At 33.6% G+C, this 13,175-nt stretch overlaps 1 protein-coding gene across 1 annotated transcript; it reads left to right on the forward strand.

The window, feature by feature from the left end:
- The first annotated feature begins 10,377 nt into the window (after positions 1–10,377).
- Positions 10,378–12,063, forward strand: LOC133198223 (submandibular gland secretory Glx-rich protein CB-like). Its single transcript, XM_061334348.1, has 4 exons — positions 10,378–10,400; positions 10,781–10,850; positions 10,955–11,020; positions 11,422–12,063. Exons 1-4 carry the CDS (start codon positions 10,378–10,380, stop codon positions 12,061–12,063), a joined length of 801 nt encoding a protein of 266 aa, XP_061190332.1.
- The last annotated feature ends 1,112 nt before the right edge of the window (positions 12,064–13,175 follow it).

Genomic DNA, 13,175 nt, shown 5'->3' on the forward strand with positions numbered 1-13,175 from the left:
TGCTGGAACGTTAACGATCCTTCATTGCTCAAAGGCCCTCAGTGCCGAGTAAAGGTCTAAATTTTCAGCCCCCAACTAGCAAGTGGCGGAGTCTCAATTTGAGTCCAAAATTCTCTAAGAGACGTTAATCAACAAACAAAAAAATAATAAACAAATAATCACTAAAGTACTAAAGAAAATTCAATAAAAAAATCTCATTAGTTGGGAACATTTTAAGCCAAGTTTGCATGCAGCTGTCAGTGCCTAGGAATTCTGTCGTTTATGCATACGCAAACGGCTACAATTGCAGGATGTCTCACATGAAATCAACTGAAATCAGCAGATGTACGCAACTCAGGTTAGACATTTCTTTATTTTTTCTGCAATGATTGCAACAGTTACTTTCTTATAACACAAGAAGGTACACACCTTATTGAATATAGGTTGTACTTTTTTAAAATTAATTACATCATTTGTACCAGGTGATATAAATTGTAGTAAAACAGTATAACTGATTCCCTCTTTCCACAGACTGAAGAGCCAAAATAATGTTCTTTACACGTCTTCCCTGTTTGGTGCTACAAATGGTTTGACAATAGATCTACATTTAATCGTTAAAGTTGGTGGAATTACAATAACAGCAGAGGAAAACTAGTTCTAATTGTAACTGAAACCCTTACAGATGTTCCCCAAACGCTCCCCAACTCCCCTATGGGCCTTAATCCCTATAAGCTTCATGAAAGTAAGCAATTGTTTTAATTACTATTTATTTTTAGAAGTATTTTATCGAAAAACAACGCAGGTATAGTTCTTTGAGTTTTAGCCAATCAGATTTTAGCGCACGTGCATGTCCATGTTTTCTAGATATTTTATTTTACATATCGTTCTCGTAAAGAGACTCGCTATGAATACGTATGTGTGAAATCTCAAAGATTCTCAGTGAAAACTATGAAAGATACAGCCAAATTAGCATTAGTCAATCAGAACCCAGCACACGTGTATGTCTGTTCTTTCATTCAATATTGATAGTTGCATAATGTAGGAACCCTTAATACCTATCTATATTCAAAGTTTTATTCTGTTTTGTTGAAAACTCGGAATGTTACGACCATTCAATGTTTATGCCAATCAAATTGCAGCACACGTACAAGCGCGTATTTTCACTTCATTTCAAATAAATCATATCGCAGAACATCCTTATATATGACTATGTTTTATATTTCGAAGTATTTCAACAAAAACAAGAAGTGTGTTGATAGTTTTGTTTCAGCCAACCAGAGCGTAGCACAGGTGCATACGCGTGGGTTCATGCTTATTTAGCACAGCCATCTTATGTACACTACTAAGATATATTTATATTCTGAGTTTCAAAGCATTTAATTAGAAAATAGGGAAGTTAAAGCTTTTATCAATTTTATCACTCATTTTACACATCGCACGGGCCAGCACGTGCATGCATGTGCGCCAAATGACCTTTGTTCCGCACATATATACAACATGCCTTTTAATCCTAAAAAAGTTTTTAACTAAATTGGATGAGTAGTTTCTGAGAACACTTGCGGACAAAAAGTATCGGAGAAGAAAGGGGAAGTTTCGATAAGGCCGCTTATCGGCCCACTTATTTTCATAAAAATAAATTTCGTTTTATTTTTTCAAAATTGGTTTAGAATTCAAGATATATATGTTAATTTTTGTTATTTATATTTCAAGAGTTTATATGAGATGAATTCACGCCGTAGTTGGCACATTCTTAGATGTACCCTCAAATGCTTTAACATTAGGCTAATGGGAAAATATAAGAGGGTGGCATTTATTAATCGATGGTTAGAATATGAAGTGCATGAGGGACACTCACCTAGTTTTGTTCAGTAATTAGATATACTCTGCACACTAATATCTTAAAATATGATGAGTGTCGCGTGTGCACTTCATACTCAAAAATTGAAAATTGTCTTAAATTTGCATATCTAAAATTAGAAGCTCCTGGTTACTTGATCTGACGCAGTGTTAAAATACAAAGCCAAAAGTAGCATATTTTTTTTCTAAACCAAAGAAAACTCTCGAAAATATTAACATAAGAAAACATAATCGTATCCTATCGTTATTTCCATACTTATTTCGTCGCCCGCGTATAACGTTAACGTCACATATTTAGCTCACCTACACGGAGTTGGGGGAGCTTTTGTAATACCATCGTTATAGGCGTTCCAGGTTATTAAGAGTTTTTAATCAATTTTTTCATATCATCAGAGTCGCCTGATCTAGTGTGTTTTCTTGTCATCTGTCGGGTTTCAGATGCTGCATTTTCAGTTAAAGAATGTCCAGGTTAATGTTTTTAAAGCATGTAGGTTAATGTTTATGGAGCAGTGCAGCTATAAGCACTTGTTGAGAAGACGTGCTTCATGATGCCTCTTCGGATGCACACTGTCTGACTTGCTTCAGATGCTAGATCTGACTTAAATTTTCTTGATGAATGCTCAGGGTATATATTTTGGAGCATGTCTCATTTTCATGTAACTATAATCCCTATCTTGAAGAAATATGCACCGATGATGCATTTAGGGTTACACATTACCAGAACTGTTACAGATGCCGGATCTTACATTTTCCAATGACTGACTGAACTAAAGAGAAGTTTGAGGATTAGTCCATTCATTAACGTTCTTTATCAAGGATATGGTTATAGCCATTCCTTTGAATAGAAACTCTCCTCGCTTCAATCTGTTAGAGAAGGTTCACATATAATTCCGTGTGGTCTACATGTAGGGAACGTAGATTACTTTTAAGACTGGATGTTGATTTGTACGTTTCTGCAGGATATGATTTAAAACATAAATACATTTGTAAATACATATTTACAAATGTATTTTAAATTGCGGCTATGGACTAGCAAATCTAATAGTGACTAGAGTTGGTGAAACAACATAAGCATTAAAAGGAAGTTGGGAAGCGCGAGGAATTACATGTAGGTCCTCGCTTGCCTGAATTGGCTCATTTTTGCTGAAAACATAATGCACCTCTATGTGCGTAAATACTTTTAAGTTTAAGAATAAATAGAAGACATGCACGCAATGTATTTTAGTTTTTTATCGTTTGGCTATTTATCCACGCATTCTGTAAGCACTGCATTAGCAATAATAGTCCACTATCGGCACACCAAGTATAACCTGGTTTCCATTAAAAATTGAAAATGCCCTATTTGAAAAATCACTGAAGCGGAAGAAAATGCAAACCTTGATCTATAACTCATCTGTACCAAAACAAAAATCAGCTCAATATATGCGATTTTTTTTTAGAAAAAAAAAAACAAAACAAAAAAAACACCGACCCCCCCCCTTTTTTTTTTAATTTGTAATATTCCGTCAGAAATAAATGAAGCAGAATTTAACGAAATTCAAACTTGAATTTCAAACTCTGTTTCTCATCAGGATACACTATAAATACCAAAGCCAGCTCAATATCTGCAAGCGTTTAGAGAAAAGTGCGAAAAACCAAGTGGAACAGACTGACAGATAGATAGAGGGACGGACGGACAAACAGGCGGACAGACGATCAGGAAACCTATAGACCCCTCCGGCTTCACCGGTATGGGACTAATAATTACTGTCTTGATAAAATATTTTGACTGATAGTAATACGCTTGGTATTATTAAATACAATGTACATTGCAGTATGATTCTTTTAAGTATACTTTAAAAATATAAATAGCTGAATTTTTTAATCGTACCGAATTCCGAAATCTGTTAATCTAAAGATTTTTTTTTTTAAATTCAATTTAATGATATTACGGTACATTTTATTAATACATGTACTATATTTAGCACAATAACTTTAGTTGATAAAAATGTGTTGCAAACAGTGTCAAACACCTGTCAATGACAGTTTATCTATCTCTTGTCTATATATCTTTTCATTTGCTTTTCTACGTACGGGAAAATGTTATGTATTGATTATTAAGTTTAAGTATAAACTGTCGATTAATTCATTTTTTGAAAATTCCTGTCTTTATTATTCATATACGTTTTATATGTTACATTCATCCTCTTTGAAAGAAGAGTTACAATTAAATACGAGAAAAATCTTGCACCTTAAAACGCATTCAAATAAAATAAATATCATTAATTTTCTGTAAAGAAAAATATTGAAATTGGTTATTTGATGTCTTTATTCACATTTGTAATATTTCATTTATGATTTTGACGTTAAATAAACTCCATTACCCCCTTTAAATATAACGCCTCCAAAAATATAGGGAAGAGAGTATACTTAAATTTTTAATTATCACGTGACCAGAAAATGTGCGGTATAATTTTTTTCATATTTTTAGGAAGATAACACTTTTATCTACAACATATCACAATTTCATTATATTTCTTGAGGGGCCGAAAAACAGCCTTATCGAAACTCCCCCTTTGAAAAAGAGAGTAGAAACAAAATGTTCCCAAACTTGATCTGGGGAACATAAAAATGTATTCAATGTAAAAATCACTAGCTTTTAACGCATGATTCTCAAGAATCGGACAGTCAATTGTTTTTGTACTAAAGGCAATATTTCATGCAGACATGAATAAATAATCCAATTGTTGTTTTTTTTTAATCTGGACATTGGTTAAATACAAAACCTTATCCTTAGTGTAAATAAGCAAAGATCTTGCTTGAAGGCGAATAATGTGCCAAACACGTTACCTGTAAAGCAGATACATAAATCCTATCCGAAGACTTAATATGCAGGGAAAACCTACTATTCTATAAAGTCACCTGATTCACTCAGGTGCCCTTTTGCTATCCGTTTTTAGCTCACCTGATCTGAAGGCTCAAGTTAGCTTTTCTGATCACATTTTGTCCGTCGTCGGTCTGTCTGTAAACCTTTCATATTTTTGACGTTTTCTCCAGAACCACTGGGTCAATTTCAACATAACTTGTTACACAGCACCCATGGTAAACGGGATTTAAATTTGTTCAAATGAAAGATGACGTCCACTTTCAAGGGGATATAATTAAGAATAAGTGAAAATTTGGTGACATCTTTTAAAAAAATTCTTCTCCTCAAGAACCACTGGGCCAAAAAACTTGAAACTTATATGGAACCTTCATTACATAGTGTAGATTCAAGTTTGTTCAATTAAGGATCAAAATTTTACATAAGAATAAATAGAATATGCAGGGAAAACCTACTATTTTATAAAGTCACCTGATTCACTCAGGTGCCCTTTTGCTATCCGTTTTTAGCTCAACTGATCTGAAAGCTCAAGTTAGCTTTTCTGATCACATTTTGTCCGTTGTCGGTCTGTCTGTAAACCTTTCATATTTTTGACTTTTTCTCCAGAACCACAGGGTCAATTTCAACATAACTTGTCACACAGCACCCATGGTAAACGGGATTTAAATTTGTTCAAGTGAAAGATGATGTCCACTTTCAAGGGGAGATAATTAAGAATAAGTGAAAATTTGGTGACATCTTTTAAAAAATTCTTCTCCTCAAGAACCACTGGGCCAAAAAACTTGAAACTTATATGGAACCTTCCTTACATAGTGTAGGTTCAAGTTTGTTCAATTAAGGATCAAAATTTTACATAAGAATAAATAGAAAACAATCTGTAAAATTCTTTCCATCAAGAACAGCAAAGCCATGATAAGTCATATTGATATGGAAGCATGCTTGGGTAGTGTTTGATTTAAGTTTGTTCAAATCATGACCCTTCGGGATAGGGTTGAGCCACAATGGCCGATCAAAGTTTTACATAGGATAAATATTTAAAAATTTTCTTCTCAAGAACAGCAATGCCATGAAAAGTCATATCGATATAGAAGCATCCTCAGATAGTGTTCAAATCAAGAACCCCCATGGGAGGGGAGGGGCCATAATGAGCAATCAACGTTTTTCATAGGAATAAATAGGAAGAATCTATAAAAATCTTTTCCAAAACAGCAAAGCCATGATTATTATACCCCACGCAACAAGTTGCGTGAGGTATAATGTTTTTGACCCGTCCGTCAGTCAGTCAGTCAGTCAGTGTGTCAGTCAGTCAGTCAGTCCGTCAGTCCTGTTTTTTTGTCAGCGCAACTCCTCATAAACCGCCGCACAGAATTTCGTCAAACTCTGCAGATATTTAGGACACAATGTGTAGATGTGCATATTACCAGGAAATTCCGATTCCTTTATTTTTTCTGGAAATTTCGGCTCTTTTCAACTTAGATTTTTGGCCATATCTTGAATATAGAGATGAACAGTTTGTCAGCGCAACTCCTCTTAAACCGCTGCACAGAATTTCGCCAAACTTTGCAGATATTTAGGACGCAATGTGTAGACATGCATATTACCAGGAAATTCGGATTCCATTATTTTTCTGGGAATTTCGGCACTTTTCAACTTAGATTTTTGGCCATATCTTGAATGTAGAGATGAACAGTTTGTCAGTGCAACTCCTCTTAAACCACTGCACAGAATTTGGTCAAACTTTGCAGATATTTAGGACACAGTGTGTAGATGTGCATATTACCAGGAAATTCCGATTCCATTATTTTTCTGGGAATTTCGGCACTTTTCAACTTAGATTTTTGGCCATATCTTGAATATAGAGATGAACAGTTTGTCAGCACAACTCCTCTTAAACCGTCGTACATAGTTACGTCAAGCTATGCAGATATTTAGGACATAGTGTGTAGTTGTGCATATTGCCAGGAAATTCAGATTCCATTATTTTTTCCATAAGAGTTTTGGCTATTATTCAAAGAAACTGTCCCCCCCCCCCCCATCAAATTAATGCTTTGTCTTAAATAAATAATTTCATAAGTTCAATATATAATCAAATTTATATGACTGCATCATAATTTTGTTTCCATCAATTATTTAAATGTGTAAATTGTCACACGCTGGACATAGACCACTCATAAACAAATCGAAATCATTGAGGAATGAGTTAACCAAGAAGAACGCACCGGAAATCAGTCTGGAAAGCTTCAGTGAGGAAAGTAACTTGGTAAGTAAGCAAATCAAATTCTGATATATGTCTAGATTTAGCTTATGTAGTTAAGTTTAAGTCATATACATATCTACTTTGTTTAGTCCTTAAAAATGTCGTATGCTTCAATGCATTCATTAACATGATTAAACAATGCGAACTAGTAACCCAAATTTCCTCTGTTTTATCTTTCATTAAAAATAGCCGTATAAATTGTTGTAGATTTTCAAATATATACTTGATAACATGTGCACATCTGTTTCATGGAGTGTTTTCTTTTTTATTTATCAATCCTTTAACCACATTTCATCAAAAAGAAAGATAGGAAATGGATAAGCATTAACCTTATTTTTTTCCGTCCTTTTCATTTGGATCCACATGATTTCTACATCAATTTTTGATGAGAGGCAGAGTTTTCACCGTGAATCTATATACAAAATATTGAATTTTTTTTTTACAATCAGACTAAAATGTGTTTATGTAACCTTTCTAAACTTTTAAACTAACAAATTAAACTTAGTCTTATGCATTTATCTTTAAGTAAATTTATAACTTCTAAATGAATGGTCAAAAATCAAATTGCTATGTTTTCTGAAAATGGAAAAAAAAATTCACTTCGTATTGATTTTATTTATATTATTTTAGTCAACTCCTTGAAATGACATACACATTTACTACTGTAGTGTATTAAAAAATGCATTCATAAAAAAAAAACCCCTGTCATTTTCACAATTTCCACAACAGGAGAACTTTTTCATGTCATTTTCACAATTTCCACAACAGGAGAACTTTTTCAGAGAAATTATTGCATCTTATAAATTACAAGATACGGAAATGGCATCCCCAAGACCATCTAAAATGACAAGCCCTGCTAAAATGGCATCTCCAAACCCTGCTAAGAAGCGACGTGTGGATAATTTAACAGACTTGATAACATCCACAGGAGATGACCTTGACACACAGATTACATCATGCTTATATCATTTGGGAAAAAGGGACATAACACAAGCCACGCGAATGCTAGAAAAAGTGAGGAGGTTAATGAAAGCAAGCAATTCAAAATATATAATAAAATTAAATGAGATTAACATGGAAATTTCTGCCCTTAACCAGAAAGTTAATGGACTAGAAAAAAGAGAGGCCTACCAATCAAGACATATTGCAGATTTACAGTGCAAAATTGAGAACTATAAGAGTTTCATATCATTTGATGAGGATTTTGCTCCTGATGAACCATCAGATTCATCAATCTCTTCACACAATATAGGATCCCAAGAATCTCAAGACTTGCCAGCCCAACCTAAAACAAGCAAAGCAGAGATGCCATGGACCTCTACCCAAGAGAACCCTTCCTCTCAGATTCTCATTAATGACAATTAATTACATAAACGAAATCTGAACATTTTAAAATTTAATTTAAAATTCTTCTTTTCCTAAAATTATTTCTTCCAATCATTTGTAAAATTACTATATAAATATATATATCCATACATATAATTACTATAATTATTTGCTTTTTCTCGAACAAGAAGATTCTTTTTTTGCAAACAGAGATATTTTATTTTAAAGCATAAGGCAGAAAGCTAGTTAAAAAAAAAAATTGAAATAATTATTGTATAATTAACATACATGTTTGTTGTGATGTTATGATTTTTTAAATTTATTTTTTGAAGTCAGACTATAGTTTTAATTGGAGTTTTAATATCATTCATTTGGACACTTTCAGATTTTTTTTATTATGGTTTACCAGATCCACTCTGTGTAGCTTCATAATAATAAATAAAAATGAGGGGCCAGCAAAGAAGGACAATTGAGACATATCAAGTTGTTTTTGAAAAAAATATCAATAAATTTTTTGAAACAAACTGAGATCTTGTTTAGGAAAAGATGATTTAGATTTATGTTATGAAAAAGTTCTCTTTAATCAATTGTACACTTTCAATTATATTCGATAATGGAGTAGGTAAAAATCCCGATTTCCCATCACTGTTTAAACATTATTGGTACTTCAACTTTGGATTGAGACAATGCAGATAAAGTGCCTTCTCTAAGAACACAACACACACCATCAAGTGTCCACAGTACAGTTTGAACATGGGACTTATTATTTACTGGCTAAACAACTATAACCACTGAGCTTTGCGCACAAAGTTAAAGAGAACATGGGAACTTACTGTGCAGATCCTTCTGTACCTTTCTATCAAACACGGCAATTATCACTCATCAAGTTTGATGTTTTAGCTCACCGAGCTAAAAGCTTTTCTGATCACCCATTGTCTGTCATCTGCCCGTCTTTCTGTAAACTTTTCTTCAGATTTTCAACTTCTTCTCAAGAACCATTGCGACAATTTTAACCAAAGTTAGTACAAAGAAGCCTTTGGTGAAAGGGAATTAAAATTGTTAAAATGAAGGGCCAAGCCCCCTTCCAAGGAGAAATAATCAAGAAAAGACAAAAATAGGGTGGGGTCATTAAAAAAATCTTCTCAGGAACCACTGGCCCAGAAAAGCTGAAACTTATATGGAAGCTTCCCGAGGTAGTGTAGATTCTAAATTATTCAAATCATAGCCCCCCCCCCCCCCCCCTTGGGTAGGGTGAGGCCACAATAAGGAATCAAAGTTTTACATTGAAATATATAGGAAAAATCTTTATAAATCCTCTTCACAATGACCACTGGGCCAGAAAAGCTGAAATTTATATGGAAGCTTCCTGAGGTAGAGCAGATTCTAATTGTTGAAATTATGACTCCCCGGGGTAGGGTGGGGCCACAATAAGTATTGCAAGGGGAAAATCTGGTGAAGAACAGCAGAGCCAAAGTTACTCAGGTCACTGTTGTGGCCCATGGGCCTCTAGTAATTATCAAGTGGTAAAGTTATTAATTTTTGAAATCTCTCAGATTTATGATCTTATTATTGCAAACACAGTGTATTGATACATATGTATTCCCAAATGGACCATGCCTGATACTTACACTGCTCACCCTACTATCATCAAATTGTCAGGATTATTTTCACCCACATAAGATGGAAAAAATAATTTTAAACAATTGCTTTCTTATTTCTTTCTTACTGGGTTTGTCCTGTACAAATAAATCTTTTACCAAATTTACTCTAGAACTATAATATCACCTATTTAGCACATAAAACGACAATAAAATTGTTTTAAAAATTGGAGGTACCAATAGATGACATATATTGCTTATGCAATACTTTTGGCATGATTGCTTCATAAGTAGTAAGAGTTTTAATAAATTTCATTGACATTACGTTACAGTGATGAAAAGAATTAAATAAAAAGTCATTGACATACTGTTACAATGATGCTTAGATTACATCATGTATCATTTGAAAAGAATTTTTTTTATTTAGTGGTTCATGATGCCAAGGAAACAAAACAAAGGATACAGATACAGTTTTGTTTTAAATTTTGTAGTTCAAGATGCCTAGAAAAGAAAACAAAGGGTACAGATACAGAAAAGAACAAATCAAATTAATTAAAGTCAAATCCAGGTAAGAACCCCCCCCCCCCCCCAACACACCAACACACACATACTTTTTCTTTATACAAATTGTATTCACTTTACACATGATATCTCCATGAATTTTCATTCGTGAAAACATCAGGTCATTCAGAGTTAAGAAAAATAATGTGTATATCATTTGGATATTCAATTATATATATTCAATGTAATAATTAATACTATAGAGGACTTTTATTTTTTCCCTTATAATGCATAGTTTTATAATGTTTTTCATTTTCATGTCTATAATAACAATACTTTGAATCTAATTTTCATATTCTTATTGTTGACTTAACAAATTACATGTATTATTTTTATCAGATTGCCCAGCAATGAGACCAAACTGCCTAGCAGTTCAGAACAACCAACAGATCACAACTCACAAGATAAGGTAAAGTGGTTGATGTTAACTTATTAAATAACACCATTCAAAAATAACACAACAATTGTTTAAATAATCATTTCTCTCAAGAAAATTTTATGTCTTATTAACAGATATCACCAGTAGATCTTGGCTTGAAAAGGAAAAGCACTGAGAATGCTAACGATGATCATAAGGAAGTGAAAAAATTAAAATTACAGCAACAATATACCAAAATTTTACCAAATACAACAAATACAGCAGCTGATACTTATAAATCAACACATAAAAATCAACCCAATTTAGACATGAACCAAGAAAAGCTATTTTCTCAGTTAGAGAAAGAAATACAAAATCAAATCAGCCTAATAGAGGAGAAAAAAAAAAAGACTTTCCAATGTTCAAACAACTGTCAATCTTCAAGCAGGTAATATTAATAAAAAACGATAAACAGTACACTAAGTAAAGCAAGGTGGAGATCAAAAAGAACTCCTGATCAAATCGCTGCAGACAGGGAGAGAAACAAAGTTCTACAACGTGAATTGAGATTACTAAACAAATTTGAAAATAAGAAAAAAGAAGCATTATCAAAACAAAACAGACGATTAAAAAGGACCCCAGCTCAAGTGTAGGCAGACAAGGAAGTGAACAGGAAACTTCAACAGAAAATCAGATCAAAGAGAACTCCAGCTCAAAAGGACACAGACAAGGAAGTGAACAGGAAACTTCAACAGAAAATCAGATCAAAGAGAACTCCAGCTCAAAAGAAGGCAGACAAGGAAGTGAACAGGAAACTTCAACAGAAAATCAGATCAAAGAGAACTCCAGCTCAAAAGGACACAGACAAGGAAGGGAACAGGAAACTTCAACAGAAAATCAGATCAAAGAGAACTCCAGCTCAAAAGAAGGCAGACAAGGAAGTGAACACGAAACTTCAACAGAAAATCAGATCAAAGAGAACTCCAGCTCAAAAGGACACAGACAAGAAAGTGAACAGGAAACTTCAACAGAAAATCAGATCAAAGAGAACTCCAGCTCAAAAGGAGGCAGACAAGAAAGTGAGCAGGAAACTTCAGCAGAAAATCAGATCAAAGAGAACTCCAGCTCAAAAGGAGGCAGACAAGGAAGTGAACACGAAACTTCAACAGAAAATCAGATCAAAGAGAACTCCAGCTCAAGTGAAAGCAGACAGAGAATTGAACACCAGTTTACAAAAGGAAATCAGATCGAAACGAACACATGAAAAAATTTCATTGGATAGACAAAAGGATAAAATTTGTAAAAATCTGAAAAGACAGCATCAACGTGAAGTATTCTCAAACATTTTGAAAGAGTTTCAGAAAGCCATTCAAGATGGACCAACCTACACATGTACATGCTGTCACAGACTGCTTTATAAGCAATCTGTTCAACATGTGATGTCATGTAATTACTTGAAGTGCACAAAAGAAATATTAATTCAATGTTTGACAGGTGAGGACACGATTTGTAAAACATGTCATAGATCTTTACAACAGGGGCACATTCCAGCTATGGCATCAGTTAACAAACTTCAAGTCAAACCTCTTCCTCCAGAATTAGAATGCCTTTCAGAACTGGAGGCTAGATTGATAGCAAAGAGAATACCATTTATGAAACTACTTAATTTACCAAGCGGAAAACAGAAGGCGGTTATTGGATCAGTTGTCAATGTCCCTGTTGATGTCACCCAAACATGTGCTTCATTGCCAAGGTCATCAACATCAGATATGGGATTCATTCCACTGAAACTGAAAAGAAAAATGAAATACACTGGACATGTCCAATATCAGATGATTAGACCTTCTGCAGTAGAGAAAGCACTATGCTACCTTAAACAGAACCACAAGTTATACAGAGATATTGATATAAATGCTATGTGGCAACAAGAATTTGAAAATGACAATGAGGAATTATGGCAAGCATTAACTGCAACACAAGATAACTTGGAAGAAAGATCAGAGGACAAACTGGAGAATGGTGCAGATCATAATAACAACGAAGAACAAAACGATATTAATATCTTTACAGATGTTAGACAACAGGTTAGCCATACCATCCTTCAACATGAAAAAAACCCAACTCAGACTTTTCAAGACCAAGATCAGGTTAGTAAACATCAAAAAAAAAAAATCTTAACTAGGACACATGTTTCAAAATGTTTTAAGTTCAATAAATTTTAAATAAAATTATAGTGTATATCATACATGTAAAAATTACATGAGGTAGACATACATGCAAAATACTAAACCCAAACAACTCAATTTCAGTTCTATTAGTTGTTCTTTAAACAAAAATCATAAAAATATGTTAAATGTTATATGTATGAACTACTCC

Source organism: Saccostrea echinata, unplaced genomic scaffold, assembly GCF_033153115.1.
Source record: "Saccostrea echinata isolate AGI-Se365-2 ecotype Australia unplaced genomic scaffold, CSIRO_AGI_Sech_v1 ptg000033l, whole genome shotgun sequence".
NCBI classification, from domain to species: Eukaryota; Metazoa; Mollusca; class Bivalvia; order Ostreida; family Ostreidae; genus Saccostrea; species Saccostrea echinata.